Source organism: Plectropomus leopardus, chromosome 12 (assembly GCF_008729295.1).
Source record: "Plectropomus leopardus isolate mb chromosome 12, YSFRI_Pleo_2.0, whole genome shotgun sequence".
NCBI classification, from domain to species: domain Eukaryota; kingdom Metazoa; phylum Chordata; class Actinopteri; order Perciformes; family Serranidae; genus Plectropomus; species Plectropomus leopardus.
In genome coordinates this window covers 26,184,829-26,211,749 of record NC_056474.1, presented here as the reverse complement: position 1 = coordinate 26,211,749, position 26,921 = coordinate 26,184,829, and the positions used below count along the sequence as shown (strand labels likewise).

General features: G+C 42.8%; 2 protein-coding genes across 2 annotated transcripts; both read right to left on the bottom strand.

Annotated features, from left to right (window-relative positions):
• Nucleotides 1-1,345: 1,345 nt before the first annotated feature.
• On the bottom strand, nucleotides 1,346-14,526 carry mmp14b (matrix metallopeptidase 14b (membrane-inserted)). Its single transcript, XM_042498554.1, has 10 exons — nucleotides 13,918-14,526; nucleotides 6,436-6,584; nucleotides 6,178-6,300; nucleotides 5,649-5,956; nucleotides 4,980-5,141; nucleotides 4,599-4,753; nucleotides 4,380-4,518; nucleotides 4,151-4,301; nucleotides 2,883-2,998; nucleotides 1,346-2,754 (listed from the first exon to the last, which is right to left on the bottom strand). Exons 1-10 carry the CDS (start codon nucleotides 14,014-14,016, stop codon nucleotides 2,276-2,278), a joined length of 1,881 nt encoding a protein of 626 aa, XP_042354488.1. The 5' UTR covers nucleotides 14,017-14,526; the 3' UTR covers nucleotides 1,346-2,275.
• A 1,333-nt stretch (nucleotides 14,527-15,859) lies between these two features.
• Nucleotides 15,860-25,594, bottom strand: sall2 (spalt-like transcription factor 2). The gene is made up of 4 exons (XM_042498553.1): nucleotides 25,060-25,594; nucleotides 23,273-23,419; nucleotides 17,404-21,272; nucleotides 15,860-17,224 (listed from the first exon to the last, which is right to left on the bottom strand). Exons 2-4 carry the CDS (start codon nucleotides 23,346-23,348, stop codon nucleotides 16,913-16,915), a joined length of 4,257 nt encoding a protein of 1,418 aa, XP_042354487.1. The 5' UTR covers nucleotides 23,349-23,419; nucleotides 25,060-25,594; the 3' UTR covers nucleotides 15,860-16,912.
• Nucleotides 25,595-26,921: the final 1,327 nt, after the last annotated feature.

Here is a 26,921-nt window from a genome sequence, read left to right as displayed (position 1 = left end):
ATTGCGTGTCTGGCCTACATGATGCAGTTGGAATTCCAGATGTTGCTCATGGAATTCTGCTCCATCTCTGGCATCCAAATGTGACTTAACCCTCCTCACTCCTCCTTCATCCCCTCCTCTCTCCCCCCACAAAAAGCCTCGTGACTTCTCTCCCCGGCCCCAGCTCTTCAAAACACTGCAGCGAAGTGGAGACAAATGGGCGCCCTAAATCTTTTCGGCACAATAGGAAAATACCTCATCATTTTCACTGCATAAAGCCCCATTGCTGTAATCATAACATATCATAGAGGCGCTGACCCCCACCCACTCTCTCTCTCTCCTGCAGTCAGTCATCTTAACAGTGAGTCTAATGGCTGCATGGCAGTTGTTCATTAATGGGATCATTAAGGAGTGGGGAGACGCCTAAGTTTGCTGTTTGAGCTTTTATTGGCTCATGTTGGATGGGAGTGTACATATACACACCGCATATTGCACAAATAAAGGCATTTATAGCTGTGCAAAACATGCATGACAGCATGCTTGTTTTGCTGTACTTGTGAGGACCTGCATTGACCACATTCACTGAGCTCATCATAAAAAGTTAAACCTCCCCACTGCCTATCAAACCCCAAATCCAAACCTTAAGCATTGAAGAAAAGAACATGTGCTCTGCTTTCCTTATATTCCTGCTCCTTTGGGGAATTTTTGGTCCTCACAAGTATGGAAACAAGAACACACACACACACGCCCTCTCTCTCTAACTGTATAGCTGAGATATGTTTTCCTGCTGTGCAGCAACGGCTTTACACAATCCTCTTCATCCCTGTTTCTACTTAAGCTTTGGATCCAGTCCGTGTTTTCCGACCCAGTTTCTGGCCTGCCAGTTTCCGAGCCCCAGTAACACAGAGTGGTGCAGTCGGGGAGCAAGAAACCTGGAGGTCCAGGAAGACTGGGGAAGAGCAGACGGATGAGTGATGTGATCAGTATGAGAGGTAAGGCGAGGAGTCCAGGTAAGAGCGGGATTATGTAAAAGCTGTCAGGCCTAAGTGAAAACATGACTGCATTAATAGGGGGTGAGCGGCTCCATTTCAGCTGAAAGCAGTTAACAGAAAGATGTCATACAGAGAGAAAGATGAATGATTTACTAAGTGAAAATCAAAGCACAGAAAGCCTTTTGAAATTACTTTATTTTGTAAGAAGCGCTTAAAAATATAAGTGAGTAAGAACACACACAATTATATGGAGAAAACTAGATCATTATCAATATCAGTATCACTAGAATCATCATTGTTGTTAAACTACTTTTAACAATGTAATGTAGCACCATGTTTTGAAAACTGTAAACAAGTACAATGACAAAAAGGAGTCATTTTCAGATCTTAAATTTATTTTCATTTGAGATGGATTCAAGATTTAAAAAAAAAAACAATCAAGTTTCAAGAATACATAACCCCCATCCCCATTCACTGTCCCCACACATATAAAATTAAGGCCACTTTCAAAACTGTATGTCACTGTCCAGCAGGACTTTTTAATGACAATGTACAAAAACACATTCTTTACACAGAGGACAACAACAATAATAGTAATAGTCATAATAATAATGACAACATCATTTATAATAATAATCAGCACTAAAGACATTGATATAAAAAAAGGAAAAGACACAGTCGTATTTATTGCTTTACTCTGATATGAGTGTATCTCATGCTTCGTAGGGACTTAAGCGAATGTTTTCTTTGCCTTTTATGGCCCACACTGGCTCTGACACGTTACTTTCTGGAAGATTAAGAAACACAATGACTACGCCAATGTGGTTTCAAAATGTGTGTACTAATGTGAGTGTGTGCAAGTTAACAAGGGGGAGGAACGTACGATCCGACACGCTCTTTGCTTACTCGAAGAAACATGCTAGAATGGGCGTCGTGGAGATGCAGGTTCAAAGCGGAAATTCACAAGGACACAAACACTGACCACTGACAAAAAAACCCTAAAAATAAGACATTGAAAAAGGCTAAAACAAACAGCAAAGAGCTGGCGTCAGTAACCACGAGGAGAGAGGCAGAGACAGAAGGGAGAGAAAAAAAATATGGAAGAATGGAGTGGTTGAGAGATAGAGCAAAAGGAATCTGGCAGTGGTACGAATATTTTAAAATGCAAGTCTGGTGCTTTTCCTTCTGCTCTTTCTCCTGTTTTATCTCTTCTGCCCTCGTTATCCATGTTCGACATTTCCTTCCACTTTTTTTCTCTTTCTCTCTCTGTCTTTCCCTCCTCTCTCTATCCCCTCCTCCTCCGTCTACACCTTGTCCAGTAAAGATCTTTGGCAGTAGAGGAGTCGGCGAGGGGTACCGTACCGACGGAAAAACACCAAGGCAGCCAGCGTCGCAATCACACACACTAACAGGAACAGCGGCACCACCACCGCCGCTGCTCCACTGCCACCACCTACCCCTTGCTCCTCATCCACTTCAATAATGATCACTTCTGTATCCTCCTCCTTCTCTGTCTCCTTCTCCCTCTCCCTTTCCCTCTCCCTCTCTCTCTCTCTTTCCCTCTCCCTATCTCTGGTTCTGTCCTTATCTTCCCGCTCCTTGTCCTTCTCCCTCTCCTTGTCTTTGTCGTGTCCGCCTCCGCCTCTTCCTCCGTCTGTCTTGGGGTCTTCGTTAGGGCAGCCCATCCAGTCACGGAGGGCTGACTTGGGGTATCCTGGCTCCACACGCATCATCTGGTTGTTGAACTTCCAGTACTTGTTGGCTTTGTAGAAGTAGGTGTACGCTGAGGTGTGGAACAAAGAAATGTGAGAAACAAACCTAAAGTAAAAGGAAGAGCAACTTCAACAAGTTCACACTAAGATGTGAGAAAATGTCCTTGTTAATAATATATATTATACAGGACATTCTTACCTTGATCTTTACTCATGAAGGCTGACTTGATGTTGTCAGGAACTCCTTGCCACACACTTATAGCTTTTGGATAGCCATCATCAACACGTCGTGAGTCTTCGTTGAAACGGTAATATCTAAACAAAGAATAAGAGGAGACCGAGAGAGGAAAAAACTATGGTGAGATAACAGACTCTTTTAAGGCCAGAAAAGACTTTAAATTTGGCATTGTTGTGAATTCCTCAATACTTGACTTGGACTTGCCCTTAATGACTTGAAACTTACTCTGATACACTTGAGATTTGACTTGGATTTACTGTTGATGATTTGAGACCTGGCTTGGCCTTGCCCATAAGGATCTGAGACTTGACTTGAGGCTTGTTTTGACACACTTGAGACTTGATTTAGACTTGCCCTAAAATACCTCAGACTTGAATTGAGACAGACTTGACTTTTTATTGACCTAAAGGACTTAAGACCTGACTTGTCTTTGGCCCAAAGGAGTTGGGACTTGACTTGAGACTTGTTCCAACAGAAGTGACTTGACTTGCACCTGGCCTACACTACTTGCAGCTTGATTTAGATGTGCTCTGAAGGACTTGTGTCTTGACTTGAGATTTGGCTTGGACCTTTCCTTAAAGACATTTCTTGAGACTTGACTTCAACTTGGCTTAAATGGCTTGAAATCTGACCCGAACTTCCCTAAAGGACTTCGGATTTGACTGGAGACTTGACTTACTCTTGACCCCAAAACATGAGAACGTGCTTCAGTGTGTGCCTCTGCTAAACTAAATCACCACACAGACTACAAAATGAGTGTTGCAAATTTTTTTGTAGAAATATGGCAGATGGATTGGTGTTAACTCTTCCAACAGCCAGACTAGACCTGAAAAGACTAAGGCAAATAATGAATGTTTTGTCTGTCTTTGGGCATATGCAATCTCAGTTATTTAAAAAATAGCATACCCTTGTCATGGACTCTGTTTATGTGGGTGGCTGTTTGCACAGTAATCACTGGCTGCCACATTTTACCCGGCTGTTTTATAACGATGACTTTTGTCAATATGGGAAGGCTTAGTAAGCTTTAAGGTTCTACAAGGTTTGTTTAAATGAGAAGCAGTTTTGTAATTCAGGATTACTTCAAGTGTTTTGACCTTATATGGTCAACATTCAAACATATCTTTTGGTGGTGGTGACACAAATGGATTTTCCTTGAAATCAGTAGTTTATAAACTTCAGTTCAGTATAATTGTGGGATAGGATACACACACACATGGAAAATGACTTACTTGTTTGCTCTGAAGTAAAATGTCTGTCCAGTGGGGGTGTAGTAGAGAGCAGCATCTATTCGATCTTTGGGAAGCCCAGTGCCCATTTCCTTTAGAGCCTTGGGGAAACCATGATCCAGAATTGATTCAGTAAACACCCAATACCTATCACCTGAAGAGAGAGAAAGGTGTTGCCTTGTTAAAAAGAGATTCTTGAAAATGTTTTGTCAACAAACTGAATCAGGCTTACCTTTAAAGAAAGCAAATTTCCCATCTTCCCTTTCAAAAGCGGCATTGACATGAGTTGGCAGTCCTCTCCAAAAGTGACCAATCGGCATGGGATATCCATCCAGAACATGGTTATTACGTACCCTCCAGAACCATTTTTCCTGAAAGAGAAAAGAGATTTATCAACAGGCTGCTTGACTAACGGCCCTACCACAAGTTCATCAAGGTTTGGTGAGTTTACCTTAAACACAAACATTTCTCCTCTGAGGATGGCGATGGTGTCAAAGTGTCCATCACAGATGTTGGGCCCAAAGCGAGGCTTGTCTGGTGAATATGTGGGCTCGGGGTTGTGGCTCGGCGTACGGGTTGGGGGGGGCTGAGGGCCTGATCCAGATCCTATGTGAACGAGGAAACATGAAAATTGTTTTCATAGACCTAATCTTAACGACAGCACCAAGGACTACACAAACAAAAAGTCCATGAAAATTAAAAGGGTCTTAGACATCATGTGATGCGTTTTACATAGACTTTTCTTTAGATTTCTGGTGTTCTGTCACTGAGGTTAGGAAAATAAAGACAGGACTCTGTTAATAGTGATTATAGTGAACTATTGATAATGTACCATAAAGTTGCTGTACGCCTCTGCGATCGTCGTCAGGGAGTTGGAAGTTCTCTGTGTCCATCCATTGGTAAAAGGGAGCCATGATGGCTGAAGGGTCGTTAGAGTGCTCCAGACCCAGAGCATGGCCCAATTCATGGACCGCAACCAGGAAAATGTCATTACCTGAAACAGTGTAGACACCAAAACACCATTTAATATGACAATTTTTTAAATAACTGAAAATAAAGTAGAAGAGTGAAATAGGGAGAGTTTTATCGCATGCTGACATGACTATGAGTACTAAAAAAGGGGGGAAATGTTGCCGTTTCCTCATTTTAAAGTGACTCAAAGGCACACACACTTCTCACATCAGTAAAATCAAAAATAAAATGATCTGCAATTCCTGAGCAGATGTGTCACGCTTATACAGCTGGTAGTGCAAAGCTGTGTGTCTGCTGTACTCCAGAAATAATCACTTCTCCATTCAGCAGTGTCAACATAGCCCAGGGCATTAACTCCTCCAAATGTACTGACACAAGACTGAGCCTGTTGCTGCTTGTCTTGTCCACAACAGCAAAATTAAGAGCCCTGACTCCCAACATTTGTGTCATGAAGTTGAGGGTAATTACGACAAAAAAAATCCTCATTCATCAAAATGTCAGTTTCAACATAAATTAAACAATGCCTCACCTAACAGATCCTTGTTGCCAATAGTCCAAGGCTCAGCTGCATCAAAGTGGGTGTCTCCACCAATGCCATTACCGGGAAAATAGGCATGAGCCAGGAAACCCCCCTCGCCATCGAACGGGCTGCTGTCACCGTGGAAACCCTCAGCGAAGAAGATCATAATGTCGGCAAATTCCTCCACCTTATCTCGTATGTAGCTGTAGGGAATTTCCCGGAAACGAAGCGGGGTGACACTCTCCCACACCTTGAAGGCCCTCCTGATGGCTTCATGGGTCTCATACTCGCCCACTTTAGGGGTGTAGTTCTGTATACTGAGGAGTGTGTAATTGTGTATGAGAAGGGGGGAGGGGGAGAAAAGATAACACATGGGGTTATTTCCTCTTTATAGGAAAACTATTTCAATTGCTCAGTTGTCCTCTCGACAGTTTGGGGTTTTTATCACAAGATAAATTTAGGCAAAACAGTCAGAGTGTAAAATAGCTTTAGTCCTGTTTCATCATGTTTCTGCAGATTCAGCACAATGCTGACTTACGAGAAAGTAATATCGTTCTTGTTCCACTTCAGGCCCTGGATGGCGTAACGCTTCCTCCTCAGGTTAGTCTTCAGCTCGGCACCAAACTTATCTGGCACACCACAGCGCGATCTCCTCATGGCTCTGCCAAAGACCAGACATAGTCCACTCAAAACACGGCAAGAAATATTTGTAATTTGAAAACTGATCTGCAGGTGATCCTGTTTGGAGCCTGTACTTCTACTGCATGTGAAATACAGCTGTTTGAAGGGTGCTCACTCAATGGTGTTGGGGTCAAAGGTGCCAGTGACGGTTAGGCCGTAGAACCTCTGCATGGCGCTGATGGCCGAGGAGACAGAGTGAGGGGAGCGGAGGGCGTGGGTCCTTAGGTCCCCGGGTGGCAGGTAGCCATACTGCTGCAGCCATGACTTTAAAGCAAAAGAAAGAAACCACAACAGTGTGAGTCATGAGAAATATTACAAAACCAAACCAAGGAAACTCCAGTCTTATGGAAACAGACATAGAAAACAGAACCTATGTCACCTGATTCTTGTTGTTGAACAAAGCTGAACCAGGGTAAAGGGGTAATGTTGCTTTTGAGTCACGGGGATGAGAAGTTGAGGATGTTTTTATGCAACTGCAACAAAAACACATTCCTCTCTGACAGTGAAAATAAGCTCTTGAGTAACGTCTTTCTGTGTTTTGGTATCTGGATATTTGAAGAGTAGGAGCAACATAATTTCAAGCACCTGGCATGTTTCCATTTAATGACTAAACACAAAAGCTATTCAGCCATAAACAGTCATCTCTCCACTGAGGACCATATCTAACTGAAACTAATGTCAACATGAAAGAATACTGCCAAGGTTAAGCCCCGCCCCCAAAAACTTCAAACAAACACTGTTTAGGTTTAGACAAAAACCCTGCAAGACAGAAACTGAGAGGAAATCCCCTCAGAGAGTCACAGATTAACTTCAGTTTCTACGTTGAAGTTACTCTGTAGTGGCTTGTTTGTGTTTCAGTGCAGATAGTGACAGTTATAACTGAAGACAGTTTTAGTTTGGAGCCGTTGAAGCTCATATGATGGTCACTGAGTTCTTCAGGCCTCCAGATACCTCGGACTCAGCTTAGCTTGACCTTACTTTCCCCTGGAAACCCATTTCACTGTGGTGCTGGTTGACATCTGGATCAGTGCCAGTGGCTTCGCTCCGCACCTCTCCCACACAGCCTCTCCTTACTCTTTCTCCTAAAATCTTTCCTTCTCAAGCTAGAGCTGAAAAATAACACTGAGGCTATTGTGAGCGCAGTGAAAACCGAGACCCCTTTGATATTATGCTGTAGTCACTATACGAGCTTGTAATGCACTTTTAGGATGTTTTTGATTGTTCCTTGCACACTATGGGTTTGATGTGATGGAACTTAATGTGAGCTGTTTTGCGTAGTTCTGATTAAAAACCAAAGGCATAGTGGGTGTTTGTGCAATGAAGGGCGTTGAAAAGAGAGAAAAGAGAAAGATAGGGAGTGTCCCAGGGTGAGACTCAGGCCTTGGGCAACCTCAGCCGATGTCTCCAGTCGAGCAGCAGCGTCAGTCAGTAATTTAAGTGGGAATTTCTTCCTCTGCGCATCCAAACCTCAAAGTCAAACTCTTCCCCCCACGTCCATGTCTCTGTCTTCGCCTCGTCACTCCGCCCCTTTTCCTCTCTTCTCCCTCATCCCTCTCTTATGGAAAACCCAGAGACTTGAGGGTAAATACTTATGAACAACCACACCCAGAGCCACTCAATTATTACAGTGTAGCCCATCTGCTGCTAATAGTTGCTAAAATACAATGAATGCAAAACCTTTTTTGGTGCTTTGTTTCTTCATTTTTCCCACTGATAATGTACAGTACAAAGCAAACTTGTGCAAGTAGTGCTGACATAGATTATCTGAACCTATGCTCAGGTCTGTAGGCTTATATTCACACGACTATACGTATGTGAGTTTGGGCATGAGTGACTGGCATTTTGGAGGCCCTTGAAGGTCTAATCTCTCCCTCTCTGTCTGTCCTTGAGAGACATGGAGGTCTCAGTGTTTAGACTTCACCCCTGAATGAGCCCTTTCTGGTTCTGACTCACCCGTGGAGCTCCAGTGGACACATAAAGACTCACTGTTTTCCACTGTTCCAGCACATCCACATGAGCGGGAAAGTCAAACACAAACTTTAGCATCTCAGAATGTATTTCACTGCGAATATACTAAAAAGGGTTGATTTGAAAGTGCGTGAAACCTTATTCTTCTCTTTTATGCATCCACTATGTTTTCTTTTCTACAAAATCCTAACTTTGCCCTCAGCTCATCAAAAGGCTGCTGTTGAGTGACACTGAACACTTGTTTTAACTTTAAGGCTACCACACCTCTCTCATGGGTCCCTTAGGTGACTTGACAAAGTCTTATTCACTGTTAGACGTGGCTATTTTTGCCCACACTAATGGGCTGAGTAACTAAGGCAGTAACAGGAAGAGGAAATGGTCACTGTTTACTGTGGCAAAGGAGATGACAGCCCACGCTCATACAGTCTCTTGATGTAGGTCCAGCAGTGGTTCCCAACCTCTTTACTCAGTTATACCCACACAGCATTTTCCAATGATCTTAAATACCCTTTGATTGACAATCCATTATTTCATTATTTATCCTTTTTTTGCTTACTATTTCAATTTATTATCCATAACTTAAAGCTAAAGATTTGACGATTTATCCATTTCTTTAAGCTGATTTCACATGGTCATGATCAGGGTCATCCTGAACAAGATTACAAGAAAATTTTAGCAAACCGGTAAAGGGAAATATTTTAAAGTTAAACTTCAGGACTTTTCCTATGTGTTACAATGTATTTTGAGTAGATTTTACCTTTAATTTTTGGACACAAACAAACAAAAACTAAAGAAAAATAACTTTGAATTTGACATGGTCATAGTCAGAGTCATTATGAAAAAGGATTACATTGAAACTTTCGGCATAGCTCTGGTAGAAAAAAAAAGATGTAAGTTCAAGTATAAGAAAACTGTTGCCTCTTAACTTTTCCTTTATTTTCTCTAAAACTATTCAGTAAAACAACTTTAGATACGTTCACAGCAGGGTCATTCTGAAGAAAATTTTGAGCAGAAATCTATTGTGCCTCTCAGCAAACCGAATATAGAAACACTTTTAACTTTTTATTTGCTGACAGGTTTTTTGGTATATAATATGTGCGAAATTATCGCTGTGATGCAAATCTTTCTTTGTGATTTTTGCTCCAAGTACCAGTGTTGTAACAGTACGAGTAGACATGCATCAGCCTCCAAGTGGCTTGACTGCAGTATTTTTTGTTTTGTCTGTACGTGCGCAGTCAGTGTGTTGTTTCTGCACCTTGACGTTATCAGTTATAATTTGTTTTCAGTGTGTAAGGTGTGTGGCATGAGAGTGTATGAACAGTGTCAACTGCACAAGTCTCATGGTCAGTGCAAATTTAACACTGCTGCTTAAAAACAGTGTTATAATCACTCTTGATCCTTTGAGCAATGTGCAGACAGAGAAAGGCCAAGAGCTAAGGTACTGTTAGGAGGCCAAATGTAGGGTTTTGAGGTAAAGGGCGAAGCTCGCTCATATGCAGTGATGTGAGTTTATTGTTTAATGGAAGATCCGCAAGAATCAAACAACGGTTGCTATGTCAGGAGGCAAAGTGCTCATTTTGCATAGGATGACAGAGGGGGGAGGGATTGCATTTCAGAAAAGAAAGAGAGTCAGTTGTTCCATTTGGTGGAGGCCAATGGAAAGAAACTTTGGGTCAACAGCGATGGGAGTCCAACTGAGGCATGCTGGGTATACAGCACACACACACAGCTCCTCATTACACATGGACTCAGTCTATCCATAGAGCTGTGTTATTATGTCAGATGTCATAAACGATCTCCCACTACACTTGCAGCAGCTCATTATTAGCTTGTGATTGTGTGTGTTAGGGAGCGTGTGTGTAAATATTTACAGCGCAACACGTTAAATTCCAACTTTTGAATTTCTTTATGAACTTTTGCCCGCACCTTTTGCTGTAAGATGTTTATGATGTTGTTGACCCCTCTGACCAGGAGCTCAACACATGTAGAAAGGTATTTAATTCAGTCTGTGTGTGTGTGTATGTGTGTGTGTGTGTGTGTGTGTGTGTAAATCCACCAGCTGCTGTCTATTAAAACAACCATTCTCCATCCAACAACAATAAGACCTGGTGACACAAGAGTGGAAAAACGCTCCTCTCTGCCAATGTCATTTGAGCAATAATTCAATCCCAAGCAAACCTTGATGGCAGAAAAACGCTATCCCAAAATTTGGCTCGTTAATTGCTTCCTTTATGAACAGGAAATGAGGTAATGACTTTGCGTATTACCTTATTTCCTCTAACACCTCCTATCTTTCCTCAGGGACGCTGCCCTCGGGCCACCCACTGGTGATCTTTCAGGATGTGGCTTTGTCTGAAAACTATGCACCCTTCCTTCCTTCCTCCCTTTCCTCCCTTTTTCTTCTACATGACTAGTTAGACTTAAAGATGGGACTGGTGTAAAGTTACCAGTTAACGTACTCTGAGATCAATGCTTGTTCCCGTCAGCAGCACAAAGACAGAGACTCATATTCATACAGGATGTATGCATGACAGCTGAGATTTACATCCTGCCCTATTCAGCTGGATGATTGCTCCATCCCCCAACTGTATTTTTCCCAGATTGCATCACTCCCATCACCACAATGCTCTCCTTTCTAGTCATCAACAGCCTCCTCACTGTCCTCCCTGCTTTGCTTTCATCATCTCATTTCATGTCCATTAATCGTCATCTGTAGTGAATGACCTCAGAGAACAACCATTTCTGTGAGCGTGTGAATAAGAAAATGCAAGAAAATGTGTGTGTGTGTCTCAGACAGGTGGTTGCTGACACACTAAGGTGTTTTTAGCGGTGAAACAAAAACCCACTACCCACTTCCTGTCTCTACCACAGACCACAGGAAACGACCTCTGCATCCTTGCAACCCCCGACTGCTAATTTCACCAACACAGACTGACAGACCAACACTTAACCACTCACTTAATGAGATTTATTGTTAATTAAAACACAAACATCCTACTCAATAAAGGAACTGTGCGCTGATACTGGTGACTTGTGGGTTTGTGGAGGCAACATCTGAGATGACAAACATCCTGCATTTGATTGAAGTAGATGTAGACACAAGAAGCAGTGGTTTTATTAGAATGTCATGAAAACAGAGGAGATGAATCACTAAATGAATTTAAACTTATTGAACCAACACACTTTCCAAGGCACTTTAGGTCCAGCCCGCCCCTGCACTTTCGTGCAAATTTCCAACCACTTTTTGACCATAAAAATCCTATGAATTCACACATATTGTGACTAAAAGTTTCTTTCATGCGCACCTCAGACATGTTCAACACGCTCCATTTGTTGGGTTGTTGGCTGTTGAATGTTGATGTTGCCATTCTTTTTAATGGTGATGACACACAAAGATTAGCTCAAAATACGGGAACTCTTTGTGTTATATATCTTCATTGACTCAAACTATTTCCAAGGAAACATGTTTTAATTGCTTTATTTAATTAATGGATGAAAAAACTAAAAACACTCTGGCTGTCTTCCACTCAGATAAATTACAGACAAGAAACCTAACTTGTGTGAATACCTTATTTGCTCTGAGACATTTCCAGCAGTTTTTTGCTTACACCGGAAAAATGGCATTGATGTTCCTAGCTTGATAGCCGATCTGCCTAGCATCCCTCATCTTGTATATGTCCTTTATTGAAGCCTAGAAATTGGACAGCATTATTTGCTACAATAATTAAAAACTTATTTGGTCTTTTGTCAAATAACACTAAAAAATTAAGTCAGCGCACCACAAAGTTAAGTGAAATCATTGTTTAAAAGTGCTGTTATTGTGAAAAAAACACGTACTCCATGTTGCATCATCTTTTAGCATTGAACTATTGATTTTTAGCTCATCTAATAATCGATTAAGGAAATTCGATAAAAAGTGCCTCCCTACTGGGTTAACCACACGCTAAATATATGTTACTTTGAACACTTTATTAACGACTCGTACATACATAATTTTATTTATGTATTTATAGAGAAAATAGTACATTGCTCTGTGTTTCTTAACTGTTTACAATTAGAAAATATGGGCCTTTTTTCCCTCGTGTTTACAAATTTTACTGATGGAAAAAAATCACATATAATAGCATCAGAAGACTAATAAATTTTATTGTCGTCTGTTTTAACAATAAAACTTGATAGCAGGTTCGCATCCTTAGTTTTGAGTTGTGGTGATGGGCCAGCTCAGTTGTTTATATCTGAATCATGGATTTGGGCCTTTAAGTTGACAGTTGTATGTAGGTCAGTGGAGTTTTCTTCCACCAGCGCAGCTGGAATTATAATTCCATAGGCAGGGTACGATGATTAGAGAGACGTTTGGTGCCACTGTATGACCTACCAGGGTCATTTAGGCCTCCCTGCTCTTATACATTACGCACACACACACACACACACACACACACACACACACACAGACTATTTATTAATGATACTGAGGGAAGCAGGTGTGTCGGGGTATAAAAACAATGCCACTTCCCGCAACACAGAATGCTACACTGGCTGTGGGGTTGGAGGACTGCTGATACTGCAGATCAGATCTGAGTACCTCAGCTCAGTGGGTTATTGGAAGTATTTAATGTGCAGAACTAGAGTTCAAACTGTGAGTGTTTTTCCACAACTGACCATGGCTGAGATGCTGCAGAACCTCTCAGACTGTAAAACCCACCCCCCCCAGTCCACTGAGCCATAACTTAGGACAGATGTCAACAATTACATCTCCTCCATCCCTCTGAATATAACTGTACCCACAACTATCAGACCCCCCCCCCCTCTCTCATACCCACAAAAATTGCCTGTGTCTCTGCCCCGACCACAATACAAGCGCTTGCATTTCTCCTTATTTGCTTTTTCTCTTGCCCTGCTGCTTTTGCCCCCTCAGCATTTCTCAGTGTTTTCACGAGCGCTATCATCATTATGGGCTGCTTCCTCTAACCCAGGGTCAAAACCCTTCCTTAATCCCTGCACCAACTACAGGCAACTGATGAAATTGCTATTCATCAGGATGCAAAGTTTTAATAAAGCCTTATGGTCCTCACAATCAAAACCAGTGCATGTACATGCCCATGAAATCTTTTTTTTTTGGTGATTCAGAAAATCTCTGATGGAAATTAGTATCAGGGAAGATCCTTCATGCCTATATATGAGGATACAGTTTCTCAGTCACTCTTAATTAAAACCTGTCTTTAACTCCTGAAGACTTTATGTATTTCCTTTACCTGGCTCCTGTCATTCTATCTTCTTTACAAAATCATTTGACTTTTTCATCAACTCTAGATTTATTTATTGGATTTAAATTATCTATTTTAGACACATTCATCAGGTTTATTCCTTTATTCTGCAATCACTTATCTTTGTTTATCTAATCTGCGTGTATTTATTTGGGCTTTTCCTCTCTGCTTTTATTTTTCTGATTTAATTCCCAAACTCTGGATTTATTTATCTGGCATAATTACTTAATTGTGGGTGAATTTATTCATCTTTATTCCTTGACTCGGGATTTAATAATCTGACTTTCTTTCTTATCTGGTTTACTCCTGTATTCTGGATTTAATCTTTCCTCCCTTTAGTGCTCACCTCTGGCTTTGTCCCTCACCTCTGGATTGATTTGTCGCTCCGTCGCTCCCTGTGCGCTCAGCTCCCACACCACCGCCAGCAGCAGCAGTCGGACAAGCGATTTCAGCTCTCGTGCCATCACTTGACTCTCCAAAAAAAAAAAAAATACAAAAAAATGGACAGGTCTTCCCGTGACAGTTCGCGCTATCTTCACTTTGCTATGTGTCAAAACATTGTCCGTGAAAAAACGTATCCCATGAACGAAAACGGTGCAACCGAGATCAACTTGGCGCAAAGCAAAAAAAAAAAAAAAAAAAAAAAAAGAGTTTCCAGAGGATATGTGCCTCTCTAACTTATTAGCCTACTTGAGTTACCTAAACCACGAGAGGCATCTGTCCAGTCTTTGCATTCTTCTCGCGTTTTTGGTGAATTTTAACCAAATAAAAATCTGAAGGGGGGCTCTGGAGCTGCAGGCTGTGCGTATTTTCTGTCCAAATACAGCTTTCGCTTTGCTCCAGATGTTGCAGCCGCCTTTATTTTCATGAAGCTGTCTGACTCCTCGCTGTCCTCTCTTGTCTACCCTCCGGTCGGCTTATTTTGATCCCCTCTCCTCTTCCCCTCTCTCCCCGCTGCAGACGTGGTAGTTTGATACTCCCTGGAGACCTTAGCTGGAAAGTAGAGGGTTGTAAACCTCCCCCCTCCTGAATCAGCCCGCCCCTCTGACATGGAGGGCTGGAATCAACTTGGTGACCTTCACATTAGACTTGGCACCGTTTCCTTTTACCCCTAGGCTGTGATTTAATGCCCCATGCTCCATAAAATGCACAAAGCTGTTATTATTTACAGAGAAGAGTCTGCAAACAATAATCTGAACGACAAATGCGTCAACAAATCACGCGGATAAAAAAACTATTTGGAGCACAATCAATGTATTTCGAAGAAGTTTTAAATTTAAAGGTGGTTTATCAATTGGCCTACAGTAATGTGCTCCCATTAACAGATATATAACCATACAATTAATCAATTTTTAAGACATTTCTGCCATCTTAAAATTGTTTTACTCATCTGTCTTTTTGACATCAAGGCAATAACCAAATATTAACATATTATTTTTTTATAAACGTGGGAAACTCATTATCACTTTATTAAAGGCTGTTGTGTAATGTAATGTATTTAACACTAACATATTACTACTGCCTTAGTGATTCTTAAGTGCTGCTCAGTGGGGCCCAACTTTGTTTTCAGTATGCAGCATCAAACTGTATTAAAAGGGAAATTGCGCCCCCTAATGCACATATGCACATACTTAAACACTAACATGTCATTTGAGGTAACCTACATAACCTCCTACTAGATCCATGCATCACATTGCCCTTGATTATTTTGTCTCACATGAAACTTTTTGCCTTAACGGGAAAAAAACTGTGTTCTCTACCATTGTCAATGTTGCTTTGGTCCCAGATCATAACTGCAGGCTGTGTGTTTATTGGCATGCATGTGGTAGCAATCATTTGTTCATAGTAATGGCAGCTATGATTTCACATCACATAGGTTGGCAGCTGTGGGCAGGATGCATTATTAGCAGCTACATGTGCACATGCATACAGAGAAAAGTGTATAAATACATACAAACAAAGAGCAAAACGTTTAAGACTTGAAACACGTTTCCTGTTACAAACAGTATGTACACACACATACTGTAGCTCAGCTGCTGCTCTGGCCACAGCTGAGGAGAGACACTCCTCTCCCCTTGCTTGATGTGACACTGGAGGGGAACTTTGATTGTTTTGGCAAAGAGCAGAGACCAATGATATGTGACTATGAGGGGCCATTGACATTATAATTGGACACAAATTCTCACAAGCATGTACGTATATCTGCTGTGTTTACGTCAATAAGCCAGTTAAAAACATTTGTTATATAAAATTCTCTCAAGACAGAACATGATATTTTTGTCCAAACTGGTTTTTAATATGGAGATACTGAAAGTACAGCTTACAACAAACAGACATAGACTTCTGATATATATATATATTTATAGCAATTCAAAGTTTTAGTAACTGAAAAAGTGTTACAGAGATTACTTTTGAACCAAACAACAATCATAATATTCACAAAGCTGAAGGTCAACGGTTACAGACAAGACCATGTCCTCACTGGGTTCACAAACACTGCAGCTGTGCTTCTGGTTTGACAGGACAATATAGTGAAAAAGTAAATCACAGTGACATGAGTGAGTAGTTTATCTTAACCACAAGATGGGGGACAAAAGACTCAATATTCCCCACAGAAACATATTCAGTTTGTTGGCCTTATGTGCTCTCACAAAGCAAAACTTTGCTTTCCTAATTTCCTCATTTATATCAGTTCCCTCTGTGACTAAAGGACATAATCTTCTAGATATGAAACAGACCTAGGTCGGGAAGCATTGCAAAGAAATTAATATTGGTTAGCTTGAACCTCCTTTGGTGCCAGTTGGATCAGATTTGGTACACGGCACAACACAATGAGTACTGAAAGTTTTACATACGGACATACAATTACTTGTAATTATTCTTTTAGTGTACCATCCTGTGACTCACACATAAGCTAATAATATCAAATTTGTTCAAATGTTGTAAACCATATCCATCTATCCCTGTTATTAAAAACATAAAAATATCCTAATTATTTGACCCAGGTCTGATATGAAACATTGATACAACAGGGATACTTTTTTTATAGAATGTGCATCAAACTATTAACAACTTAAGCCAAACAAAGGTACCTTTTCATCAAATCCAGCAAAACCGGACTATGTTGCTTCTTGACTATTTTCATTTTATTTTTACATCAGATGTCTTTTAACACAACAAGACCAAGCTGATTGACTCACAACTTTCACATACAAACATATTACTCTGACTATCAAACTGACAGGCTACTGAAAATGTGTTAAGGAAGCAGTACTACGCAAATGTTCATACAGTTTCACCAAAAGGTAAACACTGATTGAAAACACCAGAACGCTATTCAGGAAATTCTGCAGAGTTGATTTATGACCCCTCACTAGACTCTTCCCCTGCTTCCTCTGGATCTCTTGGATCCATCTGAGATCTCAAGGGTGATTTTGAAGACCGTACTGACTCATTCTCTCCTTGGCTGCCAGGGGTTGGGTCATCAGTTGGTGCGTTACTGGTATTGAGGAAGGCTTGGTACTGGTTCCAGAAGCCTGCTGAGCTCCTTGTGGCAGGAATGTTCAAGGAAGTCATAGATGTAGAAGAAGGAAGTTGGTCAGTGGAAGAACGGCTAGCCCTAGCAGGTGGACGTGTTGTTTTGGTCAGCACACCATGGTGCTTCATGTGCCCCTGGGAACATAAAGCAATTCATTTTTTACACATAGAGAATTTTGTATTTTATATTTTAGAGCTTTATTCCTGTACTAATGGTTTAATTCTCAAGAAAAAAACATTGTACTACATTGCCAACATAGCCATGCATCTCAACAATGTAACCTAATTTTGTATTATACAATTTTTTTCTTCACCTTCAGTCCACTGCGACTGGCATACTCTTTTCCACACTCGGCACAGCAATAGGTCTTCTTCTCAGGACGAGACATAGGAGATGGAAGTGTTGGGGCAAGGTTGATCGGGACAGAACCATCCAGTGCTTCAACAGGAGCCAATCCACTAATCTTCACACCTTCCACCCGGTCTTCCCTTCCATATGAACCAAAATGAAAGCTCTGACGGGTCTCTCTTACCAAAGTGGCAGCTCTCTGTGATGCACCCCTTACTTCAGCAAAAATAGTGTCAGCAGTCTCCAAAGTGGACTTCATGTTTGGGTCCTCGTCAGGCACAGTTGCTTGGTCTTGCTTTGGTGTTGCTGGTGTAGAAGACTGATCTTTGTCTTCTTCCATAGGTTCTGGTAATTGGGGCTTTGGGGAGACTGACTCTGATTCCAAGGTTGGTGTTGCATTAACATTAGACACATCTTGATTCAGGCTGAGTTCAGAGGAGGTACCGGAACAGGTGTAAGCAAAGGGGTCACTAAGGGTAGGTGTGCTTTGGAAGTCCTCCAGGTTTGATCTGGAGCCCAGGAAGGCATCTGAAGAGGTAGCTGCTTCATCCTCTTTACATTCCACTACCATAGCACTCGATGATGCTGTGGTTTTGGTAGCAGAGGAGGAAACTGGTGGGGGGGTGGATTTAGGAAGGTGGTCATCGGCCATGGCTTGTTGTTCAACTTGGTTGTCTTTGCCAACTGGGGAAGCATGAGCTGTCTGTTGGGAGGCTGGTAAGGGGGCACTGACACAAAGGACAGGGGGCTCTACACTGCCTGGTGGTGGAGTTTGTGTAGTGGGATTCATGAAGGGGTCAGGGCTAAGGTCAGCAGGGGGGATAAGGTCTGGGCTGGAAGATCCAGACTTGCTGGGATTTTTGGTTGACCCGGCTGATTTTGTACTGCCAGATACAGGGACTGTGCCAACTGCTGGTGTGGGAAATTGTGAGCTTGGGGTTGGGCTCTTAGAGTGGCCTGCTAGGGGAGGTGTTTTACTAGATACAGTATTTGGGTCAGTGGACTGAGAGTGAGATTGTGACAAGGGTTCAGCGTTAGATTCAGCTGGCATCTCATGTGCAGAATCCTCTGTGCCATCTGTGGGCAACTGTCCGCCGAGGTGCATACGGATGTGGTGTTGGAGCACTAGGGCATTAGTGAACTTACGCTGGCACAGTGGGCAAGAGTTCTGGACTCGTGCATTGGGTGGTCGGGCATGATGGGTAGCCAAATGTGACCGCAGGCTGCCTTTGGTAGAGAAGGATCTGCCACATATCTTACATGGAAAAGGGCGTTCTCCAAGGTGTGTAGCCTGATGCAGACGCAGTGCTCTGGGACAGCTCAGCACCCGTAGACACACTCCACACTGATTAGTAGTCAAGTTACCAGCTGGACCTGTGATGCTTAGTGATGGTAACAAGCCCTCTGTCATGGCACTTGCACCATTGGCATTCATGCCTAAGGCAGCAATCATCTCAGGAGTGAAGTTTGAAACAGAAGTGGAAGCAAGAGTCGAAGATGGTGGGGATGCCATGACATATGTAGTGGAAGTGCTGGCATTTGTAAAACGACTATTGGCTGAACTTGAAGAGGAGGTGGCACTGCCTGATAACATCTCCAGCATGGAGGAGGAAGACGGGGAACAAGTCCATTGAGAAGAGGAGTGGGGGGCCTTCTCTAGCTTCTCCACCAGCCTCTGCAGCTTGGAGGTTTCTGATGTAGGAGTGGTGGTAGCCATGGAGGATGAAGTGGTGGTAGGTGGACATGGGACTTTGGGAAATGAAGAGAAAGGGAAAGAAAGCTGAGAATTGCTGGAAGAAGCAAGTTGGTGGGAGTTTGGAGTAGAGGGAAGTGGGGTGCGTAGCAAGCCCAAGGCTGGATGGTTGTAGAGGGATGAGTGTGCAGCAGGGGTAGAGGAAGAAGCGGAGACAGCTGGAAAAAGGAGCTTAGGCAGGTGGGCTAGCTGAGAATAGGCAGCAGGAGAAAGCATTGGGACATGAGGGGGAGTATTTTCATCAAAGTGCTGCTGCTTGGCACCCTTAAATAAGCCTGTGATTGTGGAAGACGAAGACAGGGAAGGGTTGGAGAGGAGGGAGGTAGCCAGAGAGGCAGTGGAGGTTGAAGAGGAGGATGAGTGGGATGAGCCGGATGTCATAGAGGCTGCAGCTGCTACAGCTGCAGCCCTATTCAGCTGCAGAAGAGAGTGTGAAATCAAAGCTAGGTCTACACTTGGGGGCAGGGGTAGTGTAGAAGGGGTAGATCCTCCAGAGGCTCCCAGAGAAAAACCAGCACTTGTACCACTGACCTCCACATTATCTCCACATGTTTCATCCTCAGGCCTGCCTTTTGGCTTCTTTTGTATCATATTCATGCCACTAGTACTGCTACCACTAGTCATGGTCTGTCCCATTTCTGATCCTGCAGTGGCCCCTAATGCTACCCCAAACAAAGATGGTGGCAAAAGCGAAAGTGAGAGCTCTGGGTTTTGCTCACGGTGGCGAAGGAAATGCACCTTGAGGTTGCCTCGTGTGGTGAAGCGGCTGAGGCACACTGGACACTGGTAGGGTCGTTCCCCTGTGTGTGAGCGTAGATGTATCTGTAGGGAAGAGTCACTGCTGAACATTTTTCCACAAAAGCGGCAGGCATGTTGGAGGCGGCCAGTAGTGGCGGAGCTAGAAGCAGGGGAAGTGTCTGTTCCTGCAGAGAAAGACTGCAAAGCATTTGGGGAGTTTGAGACCATAGATACTGATGTGGGAAGGGATGAGTTTAGGAAGGACAGGCCACTGTGGCCACTAACTGATGTGGTATTTGAAGATTTCTCATGAAGATAGCGGTTGGGCAGTGCTAACGACAAAGCTAAAGGATAAGTGGAAGAGGCCATGGAGACAGCAGCAGAGGAAGAGGTGGAGGGAGCTGAGGATCGAGAGCTCATTCTTAGATAACCATGAGCCCCTGCAGTCCCTCCTGTCCCTTCAATTTGAGGCTTGTGGGGCTGGAGGATTTGAGACAAGGAACTACTTGGCTTTGTGGCTTTGTTTGCTCCCTGAGAAGGGAGCAGGGAGGAGAAACATGCCAGAAGAGGAGCTACAGAGGTGGATGGCTGAGGTGCAGTTGGCTGGGTAGTTGGGCTGGCTGCCCTCTTGCTGCCCTCCAGGCAGAGCTGGGGCAGTGGAGGGAGAAGATGCTGGGAGGGTGTGTCTATAGTGTAGGAGGCTCCACCAAGGCGTAGCACCTGTCTGCAGATTTCCTCTGTTATCTGCATCTGATGGATCTGTCTTTGCTGTAGCACCCGGAGCTCTTCCAGGATTAGGGCAATGCTTAGCTGGGCTCTAGAGGGTGCAGCTGAGGCAGATGTCACTCCTGGGCTGGGAGTGGGTGTAACAGGACTTGGAGGGCCCTCAGGCACACGGCTGGGGCTTCCAGGGTGCGGGGGAGGACACAGGGAGGCAGAGGACGATGAGGAGGAAGAGGAGGTGGTGGTAGTGGCTGACAGCCCTAACTTGGGAGAAGCCATGTGTGCACTTCGGGAAGGGTGGATGAGGGCGCTTGCAGGAGATGTAGGATCGCAACCAGATAGCTGAACAGCAGGTGAATGCTGAGTTTTGGAAAAGAGAGATGAGTAAGGGAAGTCAGGAGAGAGGGAGGGCTTTGGGTCTTTGAGTGGCTGGTGGGAAGGCTGGATTGGTGAGCAGGATCTCGGTGGACCGTCAGTGGGTAAAGGAGGAGTCTGAGAGCCCTTGAATGATAAGTGAAGAGTGACAGGCAGCTGAGAACTTTGAAGAGAGGCCGATGGACAGCATAAGGGAGAATCCAGGATAATTGAAGAGGAGTTTGACCTTACTGCCAAGTTGTCATCTAAGGAAATTGAAAAAGAAAATCTAAATGTAATTTTCAGCATTGTTAATGATAACAAAATAGCAAAGTTTTACAAAATTTTCTACAATCATTTTTATTACATAGCTTTTTTTAAATGACTATTTTAAGTAAAAATCCACATTTTAAGGTACTTTCAAACAACAAAACCATCAGTGAGAAGTAAAGGATTCTATTATTGATGGCTACTTGATGCGTAAAGGAAATGGAAGAATTCAGTTGTCTAAGAGATTATTCTTAACCTCTGGGCTTAATTTCCACCACTTTATCATCCACCACTGCTTTCTTTCCCTCTTTGTCCTGTCTATCCTCATCAACTGCAGCCTCCCAACCACTGTTGCCACACACACACACACACACACACACACACACACACACACATACAAACACGTCATGTATGCAGATGCTCATGCTAACAAACACAGACACAGATTCCACTGATCTGCAAGAAGACACTGCTCACCCGTAGAGAAGTCTACCTTGTTTCCAGGGCAACACGCGCAAGACAATGGACTTAACCCCCCCCAATAAAAAGTAGCCACATCTACACACTGAGACACTCTTCCATCCCTGCCCCTTTCTTCCTTCCTCCATTCAATCCGTCTTTCTTTCATCTCCTTAAGAGCCCTTCCCCCAGTAGCCCAACGGGCTGCTACGGGTAACGTCCCGGTTGGGTACTGGCTACTGTACTGGGTGCCTGATTGGCTGGCAGACTTGACCTTAAACACTCTAAGGTCGCATTCCTGATACGGTTTAAGGCCAGGCAGAGGAAGAAAGGTGGCGTGCAAAGAAAACAAACAGCCCTGCAGACAGACATAATAACTCACAGACCATCAACAAGCTAAGTTAGCCCCAAAAAAGTATAGAGACAGATGTGAAAGCACACACACACACACACACACACACACAACACACACACACACACACACACCCACACACACACACACACCATACCTGTCAATGCCCAAAACAAAAAACAGCCAACACTTTGTATGTACAGGGTTGCTCATGCAAATGTAGAGAACTTACTGCTGTTTGCTGGAAAGCTACAATTTTATGACACAATGCGGGCCCTTCTCTTGTTACTGGAGTGAACAGACAGACACAAATACACACTTGCTTGCGCACTCGCACTCGCACACACACACACACACACACACACACATACTTCTTCATGGGTATGTTCATGCTTCAGTGCCCAGCAACAAAGCTGAAAGAGGACAATGGGGTCTAATGCTATTGCAGTTAGAACACCTTATACAGTGCCTCACAAAGTTTCCTTTTCCTTGACCTTCTCGTGCTCATCTCTTTGCTTTTGCTTTTGCCAAACATGTATCGTGCTACTCTTAACACATTTTCAAATTCACTGTATGTTGTTTTTCACAATTATTTCTCTGGGGATTAATTGCATATCCCCCTATCTGGGTGGTCTGTTTCTTTTAACCTAGCAGTGATGAGGAGTGAAGACATTTGGGTTTTACAGGGCAAAGAAAGCAGCAAATGGCTGCAACCACATAGAATGAATTAAAGACTGTCTGTAGGCCAATTACTCCAACAAGCCCTCTTTTTCATGGCGTTCAAGTATTACATAATGTGTATTAAATGGATTTAACTGTTAAATAATTCTGGTATAAACCCATTTAGAAATAATGATGAAGATTAAATGATTACTTTTTAATCAATAACACTGGAAACACGTTTTAACTGCCCATAATGGCATTTCTGTTCAAAGTCCACCTCATATGGTTGTTAATATTTGAGGTTAAACACGTCATTCTAAGTCAAAAGTTAAAGCATCAGTTTAGGCTTGCATTTGAGTAACGCTAGAAATACCACAAAATACTTTAACTATCAGCAACTGAAAGGCACAATCTCTGCATATTGAGGAAAAATGAATTACTTGAGGTCTAAACCTCCCATCCAATGTGAATCTCATCCCACAGAATAAGCAGCATTCTGTTGATATGTAGTCTAATTCTCACCATGCTCAAGTATCCGACTGGCACCGAGGGTCAGGTTCATAAGCTGCTGGGGTCGTTTCTGTTTCCGACGGGACATGCTTCTGCTGGATGGGACCGACGCAGGGGCGCATTGGCCAACTCACAACTTTTATTCTGTCTCCCTGCACACTGAAAAAAGTAGGTATCTAAATTACTTAGAAGAAGAAAAAAAAGAAGAAAAACTAAGTATCATCTTCAAAAATGTGACAGTGGATGCTCCGGATTGATGAGTCTCAATAAAGCGTGTCCACGTTGGTGGCATTGTGGTGCAGAGAAAGAAAAACAGAGGTGCCAAAGAGGCATGTGTGACAGTTTCTCTCAACATGTCTCCCTTTTCTCAAAACTCACCGTTGGCCCTCCTTCTCCGCGCACACACTCACACACACACAGCTCACTTGTTCATCCACTACTTTGCATTCAAATGGTGAGTGAACACCCCTTCTTTTGAGCCAAGAGTCCACTGCCTCTCTTTAGTAAACCCTCATACGTTGACACTCAAGTTCATCACATAGTGGCTGTTGCCTAAGTTTTCCATTACTGATAGGAGCATATAAAATCTAAGCCTCACTGTGTGTCTTCCTGTGCCTAACAAAAGGAGACTCTGTGCACAGGTGGGCGCAAAAGCCAATGTCAGCTCATTTAAATGATCTTTTTTTAAAAAATTAAACCAAAAATATGTGTCAGAGGCCAACTTGTCACACATATTCAAGTCAATTCAAGGTGTGCAAGGTTTCATAGTGCTCCGGCCACCTCTAAAACAGGCTCCTGTGTGAGCTCAGTAAACAGAGCAGCTGAAATGAGGTGGAATTTGCAACAATGGCGTAGAGGGAGCACAGCTGAGTGAACATCACCCTCTCAGAGCCTCTCCAACACATAAGGCCACTGACTGGAGGCACAATGCTCCCTTTTCACCCTCATCCCGACTGCCTACCACGTGGAGAGAGGTAGTGAAAGAAAGACACAGCCAGAGTGAGGAGGAAAATAATTTTTCACCCGGGCCCTGTGACACCCCCCCCACCCCCACCACCAACATCCTCCCACGTCCTCTCTGTCTCTCTGAGGCTTGGACAGAATAATAAAATGCATCTGAGGTTTGACATAAAGTCTGAATGTTATAGGTCCTCACAAGGTAGCCGAGCAGTCAAATCGGGTAATGATTTGCGTCTGAATAATTAAAATAGGTCTTCCTTTGTTGGACAATGGAAGTCCGATTCCTTAAATATGATAGTTTAATCTCGGACATGTCATTTCTGTCGTGGACCTGGACACTCTTTTATGCAAATCCAGCTGTGATTTCCGTATTATATAAAAATATATTAAAAAATAGAGAACAATTAGGCTATAAAAATGCGCGTGGTCGCGTAATCGATAATATTTTGTCAAAGAATAAGAAGCGATAACTCTTGTAGTTACCAAACAATCAAAATACATAGCCTGATATCGTTTCTTTTTTTAAAAAAACAGAACTCTATTGTGCCAACAACGCACTCGTATTTTTCGTGCCATCTTGCCAATATGTTCGCCTATCCAGACGGTCGCACGTTTTTACACCAATGTTTTGAAACAAGCGTAAAATACGGCGGTGAGATGCGCGTCCCCGCTACTGTACGGCGACCTGTTGCACGCCACGCGCGCTCCCACATCATAACAAGTTATGATTCATAAAATATTATGACTTCTCGAAAAAATACAGTCCCGGATGTGCATTTCCTCCACAGGCCGCTCGTCGCCGACATAAACGCAGTAAATATAACACAAAAACAACTTACCATGTTTGAAACGATGATTTTTTGGCAGCGATATTGTGTAATGACACGGGGGGAAAAGCTCAGGAGCTTATGTTGGGTAAGATCGGCTCCGTCTCTCAGCCGGGACACTGGCGCAGCAATTCCCTATTCACTCCCAGGGATGCGCAGTCGGACAGCCGCATTTTTTTCAATTATTTATCTCCGTCGTAAATCGCGTTTCTTTCTCTTATGACAAAGGGTTATTATGCCTGAATGTATTTACTCATAGTCCAGTGGCAGGAAGAGAAGCAGGGGCGGTGCTGATAGCTGTACTCGCTACACGGGGAGGATTATTTTTCTTGGCCGTGCGTGCTGCTCTTCCTCCTCTCTTTGTATTTGTCTGGGCCTGCTCCTGTCAGGCCTGTCTGCGCTCTCTGCGGTACTGTCTGTCTTTCTGTCTGTCTGGTGAGCTGGCTAGCTGTCTGTCTCCCTGTCTCTTATAATTAATGGCCCTCGCCGCCAGACGGTCCTCTGGGAAACAGTGACCACGGTTACCTCCACATTGGCTCTCAGTGTGCATCTCACATAGGAGTGCAGGCCCGGGCACACACACCTCTAACGCAGGACTGAATGAGTCTGACGGGGATTAGAGATTTGTACACATGTGCATGATTGCCCCTCACCTCGCTGTCATAAAAAACATCATAATTCATTAAAAATATATATTTTTAATATATAGAGAATATACATTAAGTTTCAGTGATAACAAATATTTTTAAATGCTGGATTATTGGTACAGCACGTGGTATCCCTAAAGATTGTATGGGTCACAAGTTATTTTGTGTCTTACCCAACAGCCAAGTGTAACCCAGTGCAGCCATTTCCACAGATAAAGGCAAGTACTACCTCTCCTCCATCACATTTTGGTCATTTGGAGACAACAAACAGAAAATATATAGAAATGAACAAAGCTAGTAATAGATCTGGATGCTGTTTACAGTCCCATGAATAGCTATAGCATTCTTCTTGATTCTGATCTGTAGTTTTTCTTTAATGGATTGGAACACAAAAAAACTTTATATATTTCTAATACAGTAAGATAATCAGACTTAAAATCTAGTCTGACTTGTGTGGAAACCTAGAGGAGAACTTATGGAAATTATATTGAGAACTTGAAAATGTATTCCCACAATGTAAATGTTATATGTCATTTGACTAAAACTTGAAATGAAAATACAGTAATTGAACTTACGTTTTTATTTTCACATGCTCATGGCTGTTCCATAACCATATTAAAATAATAATTGAAAAGCAGTTTGACATTGACTCTGCAGTGGACAATATTCAAATTTTAATTCAAATTTGAAAATTTAAATGCAGTATAAACAATATAACCTGATTTTCCATATATGCAAGCAATATGTAAATGAAAATGCAATCATCTGACAATTTAAAAACAAAAACGGCATTTGACAAAGTCTTACATTTTAATAATAATAATAATAAATAATACATTTTATTATATAGCACTTCTCAAAATACTCAAAGACGCTTTACAAGTACAAACAAGCAATACATTAAAATTTTAGTCATGCTTTCGGCATGAATGAATGCTCGGACATGAGCTGACACAGAATCGTGATAATGAAACATTTGCATCTCACGTCCACGGCATGGTTTCACTGGAAAATCCAGACATCTGCATTGATTTGTCTCCATGTAGTTAGAAAATGACGTATGTGCACAAACAGGTGACAACTGCCAAACAGAACCCCCGCCAAGGGGCATACCTGAGGATGTGATGTCACTTTGCCCATGCGAACTCTTGCAACTCTTGCAGATGCATTGAAAATAAATCAAGCCTTGACCTGCTGTACAGTAGACTATTCAGAAACAGTGGCCTT